The 19,919-nt window shown below is 40.9% G+C and overlaps 1 protein-coding gene across 3 annotated transcripts in view; it reads right to left on the reverse strand.

The window, feature by feature from the left end:
* Nucleotides 1-19,919, reverse strand: part of fndc3ba (fibronectin type III domain containing 3Ba) — a 107,725-nt gene that overhangs the window by 23,511 nt on the left and 64,295 nt on the right. For all 3 annotated transcript variants that reach the window (XM_039785544.1, XM_039785545.1, XM_039785546.1), the window contains 14 exons: nt 14,908-14,966; nt 12,526-12,677; nt 12,361-12,420; nt 12,063-12,201; nt 11,268-11,321; nt 10,816-10,940; nt 9,573-9,747; nt 8,870-8,956; nt 6,884-7,019; nt 5,354-5,425; nt 2,224-2,342; nt 1,856-1,961; nt 1,001-1,173; nt 248-361 (listed from right to left, as the gene is read on the reverse strand). In XM_039785544.1, coding sequence (XP_039641478.1) covers nt 248-361; nt 1,001-1,173; nt 1,856-1,961; nt 2,224-2,342; nt 5,354-5,425; nt 6,884-7,019; nt 8,870-8,956; nt 9,573-9,747; nt 10,816-10,940; nt 11,268-11,321; nt 12,063-12,201; nt 12,361-12,420; nt 12,526-12,677; nt 14,908-14,966 — 1,571 coding nt within the window. The remainder of the gene's footprint in view (nt 1-247; nt 362-1,000; nt 1,174-1,855; nt 1,962-2,223; nt 2,343-5,353; nt 5,426-6,883; nt 7,020-8,869; nt 8,957-9,572; nt 9,748-10,815; nt 10,941-11,267; nt 11,322-12,062; nt 12,202-12,360; nt 12,421-12,525; nt 12,678-14,907; nt 14,967-19,919) is intronic.

Consider the following 19,919-nt stretch of genomic DNA (forward strand, 5'->3'; position numbering starts at 1 on the left):
GTGTGTGTGTGTGTGTGTGTGTGTGTGTGTGTGTGTGTGTGTGTGTGTGTGTGTGTGTGTGTGTGTGTGTGTGTGTTAAGGCTGAGCTGTGGTGTCTAAATCTCGAAGCTCAAAGGTTTCCTTCATCTCAAGCAGTACTCTACAGGTATGTGACTCCCGCCTCCCTCTCTCCCTCTCTCCCTCTCTCTCTCATAAAACAAGTGTTTCCTTTGATAAGCACAAGAGCGTATCTGTGTTTTTATCTCACCTCCCAGTTGAGCGCTACGCAGGTGTTACTGGTGAGAGTGATGAGTGGTGCCCCGCACTGGCCAGGAGGGCCCGCTGCAGTCGTCACCTCTGTTGGCTCGGAGTACGCCCCGAACTGAAAGAGAGAAGGAGACACCACACTCGCGATGAGACATGTCTTTGACCTAACACAAGCGGGAGACACAAATCACACTGGGTTGCCAATTTATGTGTGTACATGTGACTGCGGTTTCTTTTTGTGTGTCCTCTGCATGTGTGCAGATGATTTTTTGTAAGTGTGTACTGTGTTTGTGCCAGCATTCGATTAGCCAGTCTGAGTGCTAGTTCACTTTCGAGTGTGTGGTTGATTAAACCAAGCAGAGGCTGCGGTTAGTCTGTCTGGGACACTCTGACCTAATAGATACTGTCCCTTTGTACCTGCGTTTATGTGTGTCTGTGAGTCTGGCTACAATAAAAATAAAAAAACAAACATTTTAATTTAAGTGGAGTTGGAGTTTTTTCATATTTGGATCATATTAAGAGGTTCCGCAGTTTATGTACTCGATGTGCTGAGTAGACTTAAGGGCCTTAAGAGCCATTAAACACAGAATTACATGCTTATAAAGTGGAAAAATTAGAAAAAAATTACTTTTATACATTTTGAAAAGCTTGTTCCAAATTCCGTGTTTCATCAGTGAAGTGTTTTTTTTTTTTTTTTTTTAAATGGTTTTTATGATCTTGCCTGGCAAATTACTAGTTGATCTGAATTTCTTACCCCAGCCTCGTTGGCAGCCCGCAGTTGGAAGCTGTACGTGGCACCAGGCAGCAGACTACCAACAGTGCATTGCAGCTCTGACCCATGGTAGACCTCTGCTGGCTTGGCGTCCCCCTCACTCATCTCCAGACTGAACACACACTCCTCACATACTCCCTCAGAGACAGGGGGTTCTACAGGGAGGGAGGGAGGGAGAGAGAGAGCGAGAGAGAGTGTGTTAAAACCGTGTGTAATGGAAAGACACAACATATATGATAATGTGATGTCTTTTATGCATAAACTTTAAAAGCTTTGCTCAATATTATGTTTAGTTTCAGACGTTGTGTGTTTACAGATCAGTTCACCAGGTGCATGTCTCAATCCCCTCCAAGGGATTCTTTCTTCTACCAGTTGCTTCACTCTGGTTGCAGTATGGTGAAAGTAATAAATGATGGAGACAGAGGGGAAAACCCTCCAATACATTAGGTCTGACCTTCAACTCGAGCTAGTAATTGCAGCAGCGCTGCCTGAATTTGAGCTCATTAGGGCTGAAGCCAGCTGTATTAAACTGGTTAAACAAGAACTTCCTCAGCATTTCAGGCTGGGAGACTTTTGCCTGCCAACAGATAACAGTACTAATCTGCAATAATGGGCAGACATTAGGGGAGTTAAGTCAGATATGAGGCTAGGTTAGGCATTTAATAGGCTAAATTAGGGCTCAATTAGGGCAAAACATGGTTGACTAAGGTTTCATTAGAGTTGGCCGGGGAAATGTATAAAGCAGCCAGAAGGTGATTTAGCCTCCTTACATAAAACAATTCAAATACATTTTGGTAAATAAAACTAAACACAGTGTACGTGTATGTGTGCACTTACCCCATTCTAACTGCACTTCCTTGTGTTTGGCTTTACCCACAATCCTTGGCGGCTGGCAGGGCCCTGGTGGGACACTTAGTGTACGGACCGGAACACTAACAGTGCACTTCAGGAGCACAGGATATCACAACAAAAGAGAAGGAACTGCAGTTAAAGATCAGTTTGAATAATTACTGGCAAAAATCTTAATTATACTTATGTACATTGTTGATTATCTATGTGCAGATTTCCCCCCACGTTACTACATGCGCAACACTGATGCCTCACTGCTGCCAAACTCCAAACTCATTAGTAAAAAATTTAAAGTTTACCAGGTTACCACTCTGAAGTTTTGCATGCAAGAGTGTGTGTGTGCGTTTGTGTCTTACCGGGCTGTGTCCTCCCGTGGTGATGCTACACACACGTAGGCGGTAGAAGATCCCAGGTGTGAGGCGCTCACACACACATTCTGTTGCTGGACCACTGTACGCTACCTCCCACTGGCTCGCTGCACACACGCACACACAAAACAACTGAATTAAGCAACCCATCGCATACATGAGCATAAGTGCACACACAGAATCTCCTGCCGTTTCCCATCTATATGCAGTTGACCTAATTATTTTTCCGGAAACAGAACCCCTTGACCTAATAACTGCACACCATTTATTTTTTATTTTTTAAAGCAGTTTTACAGCAGAAGGAGCATATATTGGGATTATGTATTGCATACACCTGAGTTATTTACATACTCTGAACCACAGCTACTTACTTCTTTGCGTTTCAAAAATGCTTTGGCGAGACTTATATTTTAGATTCCTCAAAGTAGCCACCCTTTGCTTTTTTTTATAACTCTGCAAACCCTTGGTGTTCTCTCAATGAGCTTCATGAGGTAGTCACCTGAAATGGTTTTACCTTCACAGGTGTGGCCTTGTCAGGGTTAATTAGTGGAATTTTTTCCCTTATTAATAAAAAAGCAAAAGGTGGCTACTTTGAAGAATCTAAAATATAATACATGTTTTCAGTTATTTCACACTTTTTTGTTAAGTACATAATTCCATATGTGTTCATTCATAGTTTTGATGCCTTCAGTGAGAATCTACAATGTAAATAGTCATGAAAATAAAAAGGAAACGCATTGAATGAGAAAGTGTGTCCAAACTTTTGGCCTGTACTGTATGTCAAGCTATGAAGAATTAACAATGTTTCAGTAGGTGAACCTGCACTGGTTCATACTGGTACAGGACATAAGGAGTCACAGAGAGGTCAACCAGCCAGCCTCTTGCATGGTTTGTGCTTATAGTCGTCTTAAGAGGCACACTGTCATAGTATTACATACATGAACACACGTGAACCCACAGAAATACACAAAGACAAATCATGTACACACACACGCAAACACATTGATTAGGATGAACTTGGCGCTGTCCTCTAAACTATTATTGAGCCCATAAAGAAGTAACCCATAAACCATGCTGTTATTAGTTATTATTCATAACTTCAGAAGGTACAGAGGGGGACTTGTTGCTGTTTATCCTTATGCTTTGGCAACACATGAATTTTATTTGTCATGCCAATAGAGCAAACTGAAATTGAAAAAATTGAGAGTGTGTGTAAAAAGAAAATACACAGAGAAAAAGAGCACATATTTATGCACCAGATTAAGAGTCAGAATGCAAATAAAATCAATTATCATCAACCTTTCACTGGCCTCTGTCAGTTTGTTTGTGTTTCTTAGTTTTGAGGCTCCTTTGGCTTGGCTCTGACTACAGCTAAAAGTGGTGTTCAAGTAAACTCTCAAGCGCTGCACATAAAAAAAGACAGTGTTCAGCGACTGCTTAGAGTTTACCCAAACAACTGTTTCAGAGCAGTGAAGCTACCCACACAAAACACACTTCATACTGTAATGAATTACAGCAACCACAATGAGATGAGTCAGGACCATCCTGAGAATTCACTGCTAGTGCAACTTAGTGAGAGGTAAGAAGGTGAAAAGGGCACAGAAAAAAGGAGGATGGAGAGAATACAGGGTTTTTTCTGACTAAGAATGGGCCTTTGGGCTACGCACGACAGCAAGCATGATCAGTCCGCAAAGACTCTGCTACCCTATTTGACAGAAATCTATGCATTTTCCTGTTATTTCTGACAATTTCCTAAACAAAAATGTATATTATGCTTGAGTAAATAAAACCCCAATTACCAAAACTGGTTAAAAAAAATCATATTAATATTTAACTAAATCACCAGGAGAGTCTGACACAGCCTGACTCTGGATGGTAGAAGTGAGATTAGCGCTCATATTCGTTCATATTCAAGTTTATGTTCGGCTTGTTTAACGGTTGTTTGGTAAATTGCTCTTAAACACATATAGAGAGGATTTGAATTGCTATTTTTTATTCTCAATTTGTTATCATTTTGGTGCTAGTGATTTTCCTTCCGGGCTGGCTAAAACCTCTTTTGGGGGGAGCCAAAAATTCCTCTAAACAGAAAACCACCTCAATATACGGATCAGAGAACAGGGAAACATGGGGAAAGAAAATTGTTTTACTGTGCAAGGTATCTCTGACGTTTGAAGGCCCTCAAAACCTATTTGTTACAGTTAGCAATGGAATCCTACATCAACAAACAATATTCCATCAAGGCAAGAACAGTTTTGATGATATCACATCACATATTTCTGTATTTTATGTTTTGTCTGTGCTCGTCTCACTGGTTTAAAGTTGAGTATCAGTTGGAAACAGTTGTTTATCAAAATCTGATGGAATTTGCAGGTTGTTAGGTCACAGTCAATCAAATCTGATCAAATCACACCCACACAGGCCTGATGAAGCAGATGAGGTTTTTCAACGTTAAGCTTTTGATAAATAATAACTACCGATAAAACTTATATTAGTCTTGGATATGAAATGCTATAGATATATACATTTGAAGCCAATTAAGCCAGTTAAGATTCTTAGCTGCTCCTAAAATGTTTTTATCAAATAAAAAGAGATAAAACACATCACATCCAGTCATACTGACTGAAAAGCACAGAGTTAATTTGAGTTGCAGACAAGCCAAAAACCAATTACATCAATCCACTGGACATGGGGTTCAATATGTGCTGCTGTTGATCCTCTTTCATTACCAATGGAAGAAGACACATGAGCTTTTGACGTTTCATTCTTCTGTTCTTTGATATTCAACACTGGTCTTCAAGAAACAGCTTACTCCTCTTTCTTTGATGTGAATGAATGAATACAGAGAACATTTGCTTCCTGTGGTGCAGATCAGCAGAAATCAGAAAAATGCTGTGTGCTAAATTGCTGCTAACAAAGAGTGAATTATGGCCGCTGTTCTTCTTAGGAGGGTAAGTGAGAGAAATGGATGCATAGAGACAACCAGCACAGGGGAGAGAGGGCGGTTTGGTACATTTTGAGCTTTCTTTTATAAGATGGTGGACTGAAAAAGCACTCAAATTAGCTGAATGTGTGGCTGGATGGATGGACGGAAGCACAGGCAGATAGATATAAGTCGTACCTTCAGAGCATCCCTCTGAGATCTCTAGCAGGTACGTAAGAGCTTCTGAGCCCCCGTTGTCCTGGGGAGGATCTGTTGGAGGAATAGATGGGGTCATTTTAGTTTGGGTTATTATCACACAAACATTATGAGCTGGAGAACAACTCAGAGGAATACGTGTAAAAACATCTCACATTTCCAGCATGACCTTTATGGCTTCAGGAAAAGGTGTAAATTGGCCTAGTATCAACACAAATCCTTCACAAAAAATAATGTAACACACATTCATAGGTCACCCGTTGAGACTTTTCATGAAATTTAGCATCCCCATCCGTCCTAAAGACATTGTACATTAACTCATAAAGCTGTCTTTCATCCAAACAAAAATGATAATTCTCTCAGAGCACAGTTATACAACTCCTGCCAAATGTTTCAGTAGCAAGGGAACTGGTAAGAAATTGTTCTAGTTTCTTTATTTCTGTATTAATCTGTATAAAGACATTTTTAGAGAAACTTTGTGGTGGTAACAATAAAATAATACACAATTGGGGGTGATTTATTCTGAGATTATAAGTGAATCAGCACTGCTGGAAACAACCTACTTGACTGGGCCTCTGCTTATTCTTATTGTATCAACACTGTGGACATAATTACAGTTAGGCACATCCACACACTACATAATGGACTGTAGTGCAGCTCTATCACTTTAAAATGGTTAAGCTGTAGCTGGTGTAAAAACCACACTACTTATAACGCAATAAAGTTTTTTCTTTTCTTTTTTTATTGTTGTTTAGCACTCTAAAATGTTTTGTGTTTATAGCTTTTTAAGTCAAATCAATATCTGAATGGTGATTGAGAGATACAGCATGATCTGTGCCATTTTACAACATTTGAAAAAGGGCAGGCTGCCCTGACTTGCGCAGCACTAACGCGGGACAGACGGATGATAGCACACATGATGGCTGTTTATGGCCGCTACTTCAGTTTCATGATAACACCCCAGAGGCAGAAGTTGTCATTGATTTTCTATTTTCCATCAATACTTACTGCTATATGCTCTGCTGGATTTGATTTTTTTTCAAGTTTGTCTGAGCAACTATCACCACTCCATTTTGAACATTTTCTAGTATATTTTCTACAATAGTACTACACTGACCTTGAATGGATACTAGAATATCTTCAAATCTTTTCCATTAACGAACAATTCAGATAATTGTGACGCCTTGGCTTTTCTTGTTTTGCCAACTAATGGACTAAAATTAGTATCTCATCAATCGACCAAGCAAATGTTGACCAAGTCCAAGATTGGAAAAAAACATATTCATTTAAATGCATCTGTATGTTAGAGGGTGGGTAATGTATGATCATTTAAATTTGAATTTTAACTTCACGTTTGGTGGTTGTGTTAGTACAATTCCCTGTGACTGTTTACATTTCCACTTGCATCTTACAAGTTTTACAGAAAGTGCAACCATTGGGTTTTAAGAATATTGCCCATCTCTGTGTCGGTGTAAGGTAAATGTGCATACATGTGTGGGTCTGTATCTTTACCCCATGTGATGGTAAATCCGTAGGGCGTTACTGCGGTGACACAGGGTGTAGATGGAGGCCCTGGTTTGTCTGGATTGGTGGTACACACCAGCACTTCACTGGGACTGCTCTTTCCCTCCATGTTCGATGCTATGAGCTGCAGGGACGGGAATGGACAACATGGAGGGTTAAAGGAGGGACAATGTAAGGTGAACAAAAGAAAATGGAAAGAGGGAAGAGGAAAGCAAAAAGGGCAGTATACATAGAAAAGATGGTATGGTAAGGGAGAGAAATGGAGGAAAGAATAGGGTGAAAGAAGTAACAAAATGAGTAAAGATGGAGTGTAAGACAAAAAAGAGGCACAGTGAGAATGTGAATCTATCAAGAAGTAAAGGAACTGTCCTGATCGATTAGGAGCCATTACTCTCTACTCCACCTGTGGTTATCATGGCTCCTCTGCCTTCATTTCTCTTCAGTTTACTCCCTCCATTACCCCATTCCATGGAAAATCAATCTGCTTTGTTTCCAGATGTTCACACCAGATGAACATCACAAAGAACACAGAGGTCCCTTTGTGTGTGAGCATGTATGTTTGTGTCAGCCGCCTCAACTGACATAGCGAGTGAGGACAGGTGCGCGCGCGCGTGTGTGTGTGTGTGTGTGTGTGTGTGTAAGTCCATGTAAGGTGTATGAGATGATTACACCATAATACATTGTTGACAACAAGACACACACTGGAGTTCCCGCATTATTAATAATAACGCAAACTCACTTAGGCCTACAGAGATCTACTGTGAGTAACATTTGTTTCACAATGTCCTCACATTATGAACAGCTATCACAGCTTTTATTTGAGCCGGTGTTCTCTACTTTCTAATTGGCTTGTGAATTGCCTTCTTTCACAACAAGTTAAATTGCAGCCACTTATCTGGCGGTAAAATGCTATATTCCTATACTACACTGATGGATACTGTAATACCACTGATGACAACGGACTCACTGAAGTCACCTGGATAGGTTGGTATCCATAGAAACACTTAACAGAAAGAGAACATCACTGACTGGAAACTGATCAAGTAAAAACTGAAGATTAATAGGCAGACAAGATGACTTGACCTGTAGTTTCACACTGTACTCAAGAGAACACCTGAAATCAAACAAAATGTCAAAGAGTAAATGCACCCTTTTGAGCGTTTGCTTTAATGTACTTTGAATGATATATTATTTATATAAAGTTTTTATTGAACATCCTACGTAATAAATCCCACTCATCTTATACACCAAAGCAGCTAATGCTAATCATACTAATTATTGTCCATTCCATTCTGACAAACACGTACACAATACATTTAGGCATTTTTGTCGACACAAAGGTAGAGAAAAACATTATAAACAATAGGAAGAAAAAAAAAACAGAGCACTCATTATCATCAATTTCTGTGCAGAGATCATCTGATAGTCCACATGCACACAAATAGCCAACAATCGTGAAGAAACAAACACGCATGAGCACCTTGTTAGCCGAATGGTTACAGCGCCTCCCAATCAACCGCAATGTCTCCGCTTCAATTCCAGCTGTGGGACCAGTTGTATGCCATAACCCACTTCTCTTTCCCCCATTTCTAGTCTGACTCCTACACTGTCAAATGCCCAAAAGAAAATCTTTAAAAAAAAAACTAGAAGGACAGTGTGAAGTGTTGACCGTCTGGAATAATTTATTTTGATTATTCCGACACCACATGAATGCAGCACAAACACCCTATCTTGCAATGAAAATGAAAGTGAAAAATAATTAGCGTATTCGCTCCGGATCCATGTAAAAACGTAATGGGTTTTTCCTTGGCCCATGCTACACAGTTCCACCAAGTTTCATGAAAATTTGGCCAGTACTGTAGTTCTGTAATCCTGCTGACAGTAAACCACCAAAACAAACCTAGACAAACCGAACTGAAAACATAACCTCCTTGGCGGAGGTAATAAAAAAATCCACATTATGTTGTCACTCACCCTGAATTTATACTGTGTACTCCTCTTCAGGCCTTGTACAGTACAGGTCAAGTTTTCTCCAGTGTACTTAGGATGAAAGTCTGTTCCCTGTGGGTGATGCAGATACAGATACACTGTCAGAAGTCTGTGTGTGTATGTACAAGTGTTTCTGTCAGTTAGTTTAAGTGCACATTTTCAAGCATATGGATAATAAATAATAAATAATAAATGCTGACTTTTGCATTATATACTGTACGTCTGTGTGTGAGGGGGAGTGTGTGAGAGCATTTGGTGCAATTCCCATTTTATATACGTGCTCAATCATGTAGTGTTTCTTTGTGTAAGCTTCTGTATTATAAGAAATACTGCTCTGTGCATCTGCTGTACATTACCCCAAAACTATTTTGCAATGCATTATACAAGGAATCATTTTATATTTTCTCATAATCCATTTTTCCTTGGTGGAAATTGTTTATTCTCCTCTTTCTCTTCTTGTGGGATTCGAGTAACTGTCAGAACAGAGCTCAATCAAATAACACAACTGAAGGTTTCACAAAACCAGATTACACTTTCAAGTTGTACTTTGGTGGATTGTGTGGCTCCCACCATGTTCAAATCTATGAGGGCTGTTTTTTATGGTAATAAAAAAAGAACCTGTGCCCCTAACATAAACTTATGAATAGTTTCATATAAATATGGGTGCTCAGATGTGCGTGGTACTCACGCTGTTGTCCTCCTGGATCTCAAGTGTGTATTTGAGCTGCTCCTCGCTCGGACTGCCCTCAGGGCGCCCCCACTCCAGGGTCACCCAGGACACCCCCGCCCTGACCAACCGCGGTGCCAGAGGCAGAGCAGGTAAGGTGCCCATGGTGTAAAAGACCACCTCTGTGCTGAAGCCACTGCACAAAACAACATTTCCATTTTATACACATTTTTGTTTTTATTTAAAATGCTGAAGCAAATTATTAACTTCTTGGATCATTAATTTTGAGGGAAAGGGGACTGCAGTGCAAGAGGGAAGGGGAGCTGTGCATCATGAATTACAAATTCAGCAGGGACATAGAGAGGAACATTTTTGAAAAGTGAAAGGAGGAGAAAACGTGAATAAGAAAAGGACACTGACATTAGTGTTCATTTCAAGGGAATGAAGGGGTAGGTGCAGGGATGCAGGTAAGGATGGGGCTGTGGGGAGCTGCCAGTGGAGATGGTAAGAAGAGGGAGGTTAAAGAGGAGCCGTGACAGGAGAAAAATAGGATGTATACATGTTAGAAGCCAGACGGAAAAAACAGAGGAGGGGGGGGGGTAATTTGAGAGTTGCAGGAGGGAAAGAATTTGAATGTACGGGTTTGAGAGGTCGAAAAAAAAAAAAATCAAGTAAGAAAAATAGCTAGTAATCAAAAGCCAGCGTGTGCCGGGTATATTTGTGCCAGACTGAGTGTCCATAGCTTCAAAGCTGAAGGATGCATTAAGGCCGCTTTGAGTTCAGCCCAAGAGCTAATATCTCCTCCCTCACTCTCGCTCCCTTCCATCACCTCCTCCCTCCTCCCTGTCAACCTAACGACTGCAGGCGAGATGCTCGCCGCCATAATGACAAAGAGGAGACAAGAGGAGAGAGGAAATAGAGGGAAAAGAAGGAAAGAGGAGGAGGACTCCTGTCACATGCAGAATAATCGATGCAGGTAGACTGCTGCATGTCAATTATTACAGAGGTGGACAGATTCATTCAGACTTTATCATGAAAATTCATATGTTGTGCCTGAAGTGCTAACTGTCAGGTGCTCATGTGAAAAGCTGTCGTGTATCTTAATAAATCCATGCTCCTACAGTATATGAACAAGCAACAACAAAGAGTTATGGCATCTGCCTCCTGTGCTATTCGTGATATGTGTGCATGACTACTTTTTTCACCTGAGTGAATGGGTGTGTATAGCACATGTGTTTGTGTATTCAGTAATAGGCAACATTACCTTGAGTCAATGTCGTTGTATGCAGCCACTCTGAACGTGTAGCCACAGGCGGGGAACAGTCGTGTCAGCTTACAGTGTCTCTGGCTCCCGAAGTAACATTCTCTGAAAACACTGTTCTTCTTTCCCTGCAGAGGAGAGAAGAGATGGATGCATAGATGTAAAAAGAAAGTAAGATGAGACAAGAACAGGGAGATACAATTAATTTCAATAGGAGATTGAAGAAAGAGTTAGCCTAAATAAAATAGACGAAGAACAAAAAGGATGTGAAAAAGTGAAAAAGTACAAAAGGGAGAAGGAGAGTGAGAGGACCAACATGGATTGGAAAGGCATAATTTAAACACTTATTACATCTTGTCTGATGTTAACATCCATTTTGTGACGTCTGTGATAGGTACGAGGGCTTCTTTCTTTAAAATAAAAGGGGAGGCATGACAGATGAGAGACAGACTCACCTCATCCCACTCGAGCAGGTAGTTTGTGATTTTGGATCCGTTGTCGCCTGAGGGCTGTGGACGGCAGGGGAATGGACAGAGCGAGGCACACAAGAGACAAGAGAGAGACTGAGAGATTAGGCAAGGATAAAGGTATCTAACACTGAGACAGACAAAATACCCGCCATGTTTTTATGACTGGCCTCATATCCTGTCTGGATGACTGGTGTCACTCTTTATCAGTGACGGTGATGAAAACGAAATGTGCGGGGAGAAGGTCAGAGAGGCCAGAGGGATGCGCCCTGACTGCATTGTGCAACAATGCAAGAATGTCTCTCCAATAGGGGCTGTAGGGTTGATAAACTCAAGCTAGGTAAACCAGGTGAAGCATAGCTGTTTACTTTCATCAAAGAATGCAGATCTGTGGCCGGGTTGGCTCAGTGGGTAGAGCAGGCGCACATATACTGAGAGGGTTATGCCTTGACGCAGAGGTCCAGGGTTCTAATCTGACCTGTGACGATTTCCTGCATGTCTTCCCCCTTTCTCACCTAGCTGTCCTATCAATTAAAGGTGGAAAAAGCCCCAAAAAAATAATCTTTAAAAAAAAGAACGCAGATCTTTTGTGTGTCACTGTACAAATGAAGTGTGGTAGACACGTAAAGAACCCGGAGTCTTGTTTAATTTATAATAATTTAATTGCAAATGGGCCGTCAAAACCAATTGACACATCATAAATCACTGGGCTGTTTATAGGGGTTAAATGTGTTACTGTATGTCTTTGAGATAAAAAAAAGGAGTGTCTGTTAGTGCCTGTACCTTCCACTGTAGGGTGAGGGTACTCTTGGTGCGGTGGGAGAGTTTCGGGGATAACGGGACATCGGGGGCGCTGCAGTGTGTAGTGAACGATCCGGCCTCTGAACACGAGCCTCGAACAGAGTTGTAAACTGCCGACACCCTAAAGCAAACACACAAGATATCCAAATGTTCACGGCTAGATGAAGCTAGAATCTAGCCATATATAGGGAAAACCCACAAACCTCACATATAGAACATACAAAGGTATGAAAGCAGTATAAAACACCACATGCAAAATGTCCTCTGGCAAAGTCCTTACCGTACGTGGTAGTCGGTCGCTGGCCTTAGGTCTTTCAGGTGGTACTCCAATTCTTCGCCACTGAAACAAACAAAGCACAAAAGTCACACCAGTGTACTTTGGCCATTTCTTGAGGTGTCTTTGTAGCTGGTGGCGTATTCTTTAAGCTTGGAGCATGTTCCCTACCTGTATATGAGGCGATACTTTCCGTCTCGTCCCTTATCTGAGAGAGAAACCTCGTAGGAGCAGGACACAGGCATCCCGTTACCATGCCTGTTCACCAGCCCTGCCGGGGGGGCCCAGGACAACCGTGCAGCCCGTGCCTGCACATTGGACACCTATAAGACACACAATCATACATACTGCATGTTATATACACAATGAAACCAAGTATGGTTGCACAAAATGTAGTGTGGCATTTAGTTAGCAGCTGCACGCAGGACATTTTATAGTTTTTTTATTTGTAAGTGATCCTTTCTATTCTATTCTGTGCTAGAATAGAATAGCTAGAATAACTCAAACCTCATGATTATGTAGGTAAAATCGTTCTATCAAGGTGTGTGTATCATTTTAAATGTGCATCTAGTTTTTGTCTGTCTGTCCATGAATGTATTTGGCTCTGTATGTGCGTGTGTAAAGCAATGTGTCATTAAAACCAGTAGCCCAGACTCCACTGCTCTTTCGGGCTCTTGCACAGCCATTGGGACGAGAACACAAAAGCAAATTAAAATTAACAAACACGAAGAAAAAAAAAGGCCTGCATGTTTTGTGTGTTCAACTGTATGCCTGCCTGTGTGCCTGCAAGTGCCTGCATGTTTATGGGAGTTTTAGTTGCGGCATATGGTGGGTGAGCCAATTTAGCGGGATTTAGCACAGTCTGCTGCTATTCCAGACTTCACATCCAGTGAGTAGGCGATGAATGTGCCTTGAGGGCACTGGAAACCACAACCATGCCTAGACTGTCTATGAGGAAGACAGACAGGAAAAGAGAGAGACAGACATGTAATTTTATTGAGAGTTTTGATCATAATGATTGGGTTTTATGAGATCGCATCACTGTGTCCACATGCCTGAGAATGCCTTTGTCTTTTATGGCAATTTATTTACAACTAAGAACATTGTTTTCACACTCGTTCTGTCAATCACTTTGCTAATATGCACACTTTGGATGGATAAATAAGGCTTTCCACTCTTTTGTACTTTTTTAAATAAATAAAAACATATTTGTGCATGCTCTACTATTCTGAAGATAAAGAATGATTTTACACACAGCTTTATTTAAACCCTCCTCCTTAATGGCACTTTGTAGAGACCCACTCTGTGGGTAGGGATCAGTTTGGGAAAAAGCTTTTGACTTAAACATAATTTGGCAATTTCAGCAATCAATTGCACTGTTCTCCGAAGCAAGGAAATAGGAATATTAAGTAACCTGCATTAACATCTGAATTGGTGTAATGCCTTACTGTGACTATCAGCCATCATCGACTAATCATGTGCATGTAAATGTAGCCAGTGCTATTATGAGCACCCAGACCTTTGAGGGGAAAGGTTGCTGCATCTTTCTTCAAGCACTAAGAGTAAACAGGTACAGGGTGAACTCACAAGCAAATTACTCCTTTTTTTCCTGCCTACTTCTCTTTCAGCCCCTCACTGCTTCTCATATTTCAATTCAGCTGAAGTAGACGCACCTAGCTGCTATGAAAGCAAACAACACAACCATGGGGACAATATTGTGAACATTTTAAATGAAAGAACTTTCTCATATAAGCTCTGCATCGGCAACACCTGCTCCCGAATCTGTATATGGTACACAGCTAAATCCATCACGAGGCACTTTTGCTGTTGCAGGGAGCCCAGTGAAACTTACTATCTCTCCATATACAGTATAAAGCCATATAAATGCATTAAGGTAATGGAGTGTAAAAAAGCAAAAGAACATCCCATCTGCAGTTAGTGACACAAAATAGCAATCAATGACACTGGGAGATCTCAAAATCCTTCTCTCTCTCTCTCTCTCTCTCTCTCTCTCTCTCTCTCTCTCTCTCTCTCTCTCTCTCTCTCTCTCTCTCTCTCTCTCTCTCTCTCTCTCTCTCTCTCTCTCTCTCTCTCTCTCTCTCTCTCTCTCTCTCACCAAACTGCTTTCACGGGGAGCGAGCAATTCCTCTCTACCAAACCATATGCTGCATGGCTCCAGCTCATTCATTCACTCACAATCCCCTTGGAGAATAATAAAAAAAAAAAAGCTGTTATAGTGTTTTTCAGCTGATAAAGGCAGAGTGGGAAGTGAATGGCTTGGATGAGCAGATGCTGCCCTCATGTGGCCAGGCCAAGCAGAGCTTAAATGATCAGTTACCTTACCTGTGACGGTTACTAAAGCCCAGAAAATGACTTTAAAATGAGAGACACACCGCATATACAGTGTAAGCATCTGAGTTGTATGGTAGTCACAGAGACAGGATGAAAATATGGAAAAGACTCATGCCAGCTATGAGTGCATCAGACGAGAGGTGATTGATGAGAGTGGTTATAAGTTATGTGCGTGCATCTGTGGGAGGTTTGCATACCAACCTGTGGTTTGTCGATTGTAGACAGCATGTCTTGAACACGCTTTCCTTCTGAATCATGGTCTGAGGAGACAGAGAGAAAAAATGAGTAATTATCACACATCATCAACAGAGGTTTTTATTAAATGTAATATTCAACATAGTAGAGAGACTGGCACCGATCTTTGATGCATTTGTGCCAAATTGCAATCTGTGGGCATAATTTATACATTTCTGACTCCTGACTTTTTTATTTAAATAAAAAGAAAAGAAAAATTCCACAATCCCAAGTTCCCAATTCCCACAAGCCATGTTGTTGAAATCTATGTCTTATTGTCCAAGGTCAGTCAAGATTTGCATCTTGACTGTAAAATTGCAGGGTCCAAAAATCGGCTAGTTCCTGATTTTGTCTGTGAAAGTATTCTATCCAAAATGTAATTCAGTCAGCTGTGGAAACAAAAAACACAGAAATAGCCCAAAATAAAGTGAAACCAGACCCAAATTCCCCAAAAGTGTGTTGTCTAAGTGTGTGATGCAACACTTGTTTGCTTCAGCAACCACTTATTTCATCCTATAAAGTCATGATGAACACAGCCCTTGGGAGACTAAATTATCCAGTGTTCCACAGAAAAGCATTAGTCACAAATTCCCGACCTAGAGCAAATAAAACGGGGATCACCCAAAAAAATAAAAAAGACTCATATTCCACAGTGACTATTCTGTTCTGTACATAGAACCTGTTGATTATATTTGGAGGCACTACTTCATAGAAATCATTATACTAATCATTATTATGTATCATTTTCAATCAACTCAATTGTCCCTACACCTGTGAGTAATCATCCACATAATCATCTGACGTCAGCAGTGTTGTTGCAGCCTTGCAGTAGACTGAAAACAATGCCATATGTATATTATGACCGTGCTGATATACTGTAAAATGCTGACATCAGGTGTTAAATGTGAACTCTTTCAAATGCTGAGGACACGCATAATCCCTACATACTTTCTGACAGAGTAGAAAAAGAACATTTATGTCTATGAAAATGGTGGGGCTCATTATTATGCAATGTATTTATGGATTTTAATGGTAACAAGTTTGTGTTGAAACCATTGATAAGTCAAGACAATCAGATAACTGATTTAATCAATTATTCTTTTTTTTTTCTCGGCTTATTCTAAACTAATATATTTGGAATTTGGACTATTGGTCGCATAATACGATAAAGTATAAATAATATAATAAAGAAATTATTAATCCATTAATTGAAGACATAATCAAAACATCAACTGATAATGAAAACAATCATCAGTTACGGTCCTAAAGTTCATAAAGGCCTTTTTGAGCATGATTTTGGGTGGAAGGGCAAGGGCGCACACACACACACACACACACAGGTCTGGTCCAGTGATACGATGTGTCTAAAAGGGGATTTATTAGACACTCGGGGTAGTTAGGAGGGCGAGTGCAAGTGAGTGTGTATGTGTACACATGTGTTGGTAATGGAAGTCTTTCCCCCCTGTGTGATCCCCACAGTGGAGGTTTTTCCGACCAGAGGAGGCCTGCTTTCTCCATCTGAGTCTGACCACTATAAATCACACAGGGTGTGTGTGTGTGTGTGTGTGTGTGTGTGTGTGTGTGTGTGTGTGTGTCAATTCAAGACCTGTATGAAACCAAGTCTGTTTGATAAGAGTGTTACAGTGGTAAAAGACTGCATTAAATAGGCATTAACACACAACTGCACACACATGGACCAAAAAAAAACAACCACACACACGGAAAGAAAAAAAAAAAAAACACCACAGTATACTTATGTATATTGTTTTCGAAGATCACTGGGTTCAACTGATGAATGAATGGATGATTAAGAGTGTGTGTGTGTGTGTGTGTGTGTGTGTGTGTGTGTGTGTGTGTGTGTGTGTGTGTGTGTGTGTGTGTGTGTGTGTGTGTGTGTGTGTGTGTGTGTGTGTGTGGCTAAGTCCCCCTGACAGGTTCTGTGGGGGAGAGGGCCTTATTGAGCCTGGGGTTGCACTTATGAGTCATGGCAACAGTGATGTCATGGAAGCACAACCTCAACTTGACCTCCGTGTGTGTGTGTGTGTGTGTGTGTGTGTGTGTGTGTGTGTGTGTGTGTGTGTGTGTGTGTGTGTGTGTGTGTGTGTGTGCAGCGTTTGACAGAATAAAAAAGCAAGCACAAGAGAGAGACAGCGAGTGTGTGTCTCCAAAGTCCCAGTATCATGTTACAGCAGATTGGTGATGGGTGATAGGACGAGGGGGGTTAGGCTACTGTGTGTGTGTGTGTGTGTGTGTGTGTGTGTGTGTGTGTGTGTGTGTGTGTGTGTGTGTGTGTGTGTGTGTGCGTGCGTGCGTGCGTGCGTTGGGTAGAGTTCAACAGGTGAAGTACACATTCTGCATCACTGCTAAACACTTCGTGTCATTAGCACACTTTTCTTTTTTTTTTTTAAATCTTGCCCCCTTTCACCCTCTCAAACAAAACTGATCTTCTCTCTTTTATGGAATAATGGCACAGTCAGACAGATCGCTCCAGACATGAACAGCCCTGTCTGCTCACAGGCTGACCCAGCTTATTCCACCCATTTATCACAGCTGGGTGAAAAAGGAGAATATTGCCTGTTTAACACTGCAGTCCTTTAGCTACTTGTCTGGTGCTGGTACTAGGTTAAGGCAAGAAGAGGAGGAATTGCATTATTAGCATCTTTATAATCAAACAATATGCATGGCTGACAAGCAGCTTTACTGTTGAAGAAGTTTAATGATTTATTGGGAACTGGAGAAATTGATTTTTTTTTTTCTGTATTTACCATAAAATGGTTAAAGAAAAATCACATTCTGCCTTTTTCTTTGTTTTGTTAGAGTCAGAGGCTGGTGCTCTTGAGGGTGTATTCAACTACAAATGTTAAGTTTAGTAGCTTAAAAAAAGAATTATGAAATCCAATCCCTTTCATATGAGATTTCTTATTTTTTATATCATCTGGATTAATTACAGTATAACCAATGGCTGACTGGTTCGGTGAATGTCTGTAAAGATGTCACTGTTTTTTTTTTTTACTTTTTTAATTTCTTTGTTTGGAATCTGTGATGAGAGTAAATTTAGCCCAATGAGAGATTCTACATCTAATAAATTCGGTCATCAGGCAGCCCTATCAAAAGAACTGCATTCACTGATGAAGACTATCCGATGCAGTTGAAAGCTCCAACAAAAGCTGGACCTTGAGTTAAGATTCAAAGCGCTTCCATTACTTTTTGTACAAATCCGGGTTGTTAGGTTTCTCAAAATCACACGATACCTAGAAAAAAGAACAAATAGGCTTATTTCCAAAACTGTTGAACGTCCCTTAAAAATCTGAGTTGTTTTTTGTCTTTTCTGTCATTTTGCCAACTTGTAGCTCATTGCTTCAAGAGGGCTGAATCAGGACCAAAAGTAGGACCACGTTTAGGTTAAAAAATTAACTTGAATAACACTAGATTTATTGGCTGCATTACGTAGCTACTTACAGCCAAAACAATTCTACACTGAATGAGATGGCCCAATATTTTTGCACTGTGAAAAAAGTTGGCGAACCCACAAACTTTGTAACAGAAGTAAGAGATTTATTTAATGTTTCAGAAGACCAGTAATAAAGTTTGAAAAACACGACTGCTTTACCTCACCGCTGAGTGTTATGACTTGCTGTGGTTGCTGAGTCCAGCTGCTTAAGTGTTTAATATAGAGAACAACCACAAAGAGTTGACGCTGACGGCTGTAACAGAAACTGAATTGCTTTCCAATGCAACTACACACACACACACACACACACACACACACACACACACACACACACACACACACACACACACACACACACACACACACACACACACACACACACACACACACACACACACACTCCTATGTCCTCACTGTCCCTCACCTCCTCTCTTCTGTTTATGTGCTGCCCACGCACCCTCACTTCCTCTCCTCGTCTGACCTCACATCCTGTCTGAGTCTGACCGCCTGTGTTTGATTACCGAGGACAACCAGACGCAGCGAAGGAGCGCAACGGACAGCAGGAAAAGACGAGGAATTGAGGAGGGGGGCGCAGCAGGCCGAGCCAAAATCAGGCGAGAGGGGGATTTAGAGGAAGAAAGAGAGACGCTGAAGGACAGACTGCAGAGAGAGAGACAGAGAAAGAGAGAGGACAGGCAAAAGGAGTCTGGGTAAGAGATTAGGTACAAGGAAATTGAGAGACGAAGAGCGAGCCAGGGATCAGCAGAGAGAAGGAGAGAGGGAGGGGTGAAAGGAGAGAGGGAGGTGAGGGCTTAGGAGGATGTGAGGCAAGGATTACACACACTTTTGTGACATCATCAGTAGGCGCAGAGTACATGCGCACCACTGGTCTCAACGTAGTAGTAGTAGTTATAGTACTAGTCACTGCCTTCAAAACTGGGATGGCTTTTCTAAAAGGCACCAAAATACACTAGAAGTATTTTTGTCATTGTTGATGTAATAGAGTTGTAAAGTGGGTGAAGCCACTAGTTCTTGAAATATTCAAGATAATAATAATATGATAATATTCAATATTTCCCTTCCATAAATTTCCATTTCACCAAGCGAATTTACCTATACTACACGTTTATCTTATGGCCATCAGTTTTAATTATTTCTGAGAAAGTTTTTGTCACTTTGGTATGCTGTTCCTGATAAATAAACTAGTCAGAGGTGCATCTCTGTATGTGTCTGTATGGTAAATATGAAGCTACAGCAAGCAGCCAATCAGCTTAGCTTAGCATAAAGTCTGGAAACGGGGGTAAACAGCTAGCTTTCCTCTGTCGAAAGGTTAAAAAAAATCTGCCTACCATCATGTGGTGGAGCTATTTATTAACTTCCCGGACCATTCTGCTTGCTCAAATATGAAATCATCATTCATCTTCTCATCTAACTTTCAGCAAAAAAGTTCATAAAGTGTTTTTTCCAAAATGTCAAACTACTAATAAAATGGAATCAGGTTTCCATAAAGCAGAAATTTTCGCTTTTG

Source organism: Perca fluviatilis, chromosome 20, assembly GCF_010015445.1.
Source record: "Perca fluviatilis chromosome 20, GENO_Pfluv_1.0, whole genome shotgun sequence".
Taxonomy (NCBI): Eukaryota; Metazoa; Chordata; class Actinopteri; order Perciformes; family Percidae; genus Perca; species Perca fluviatilis.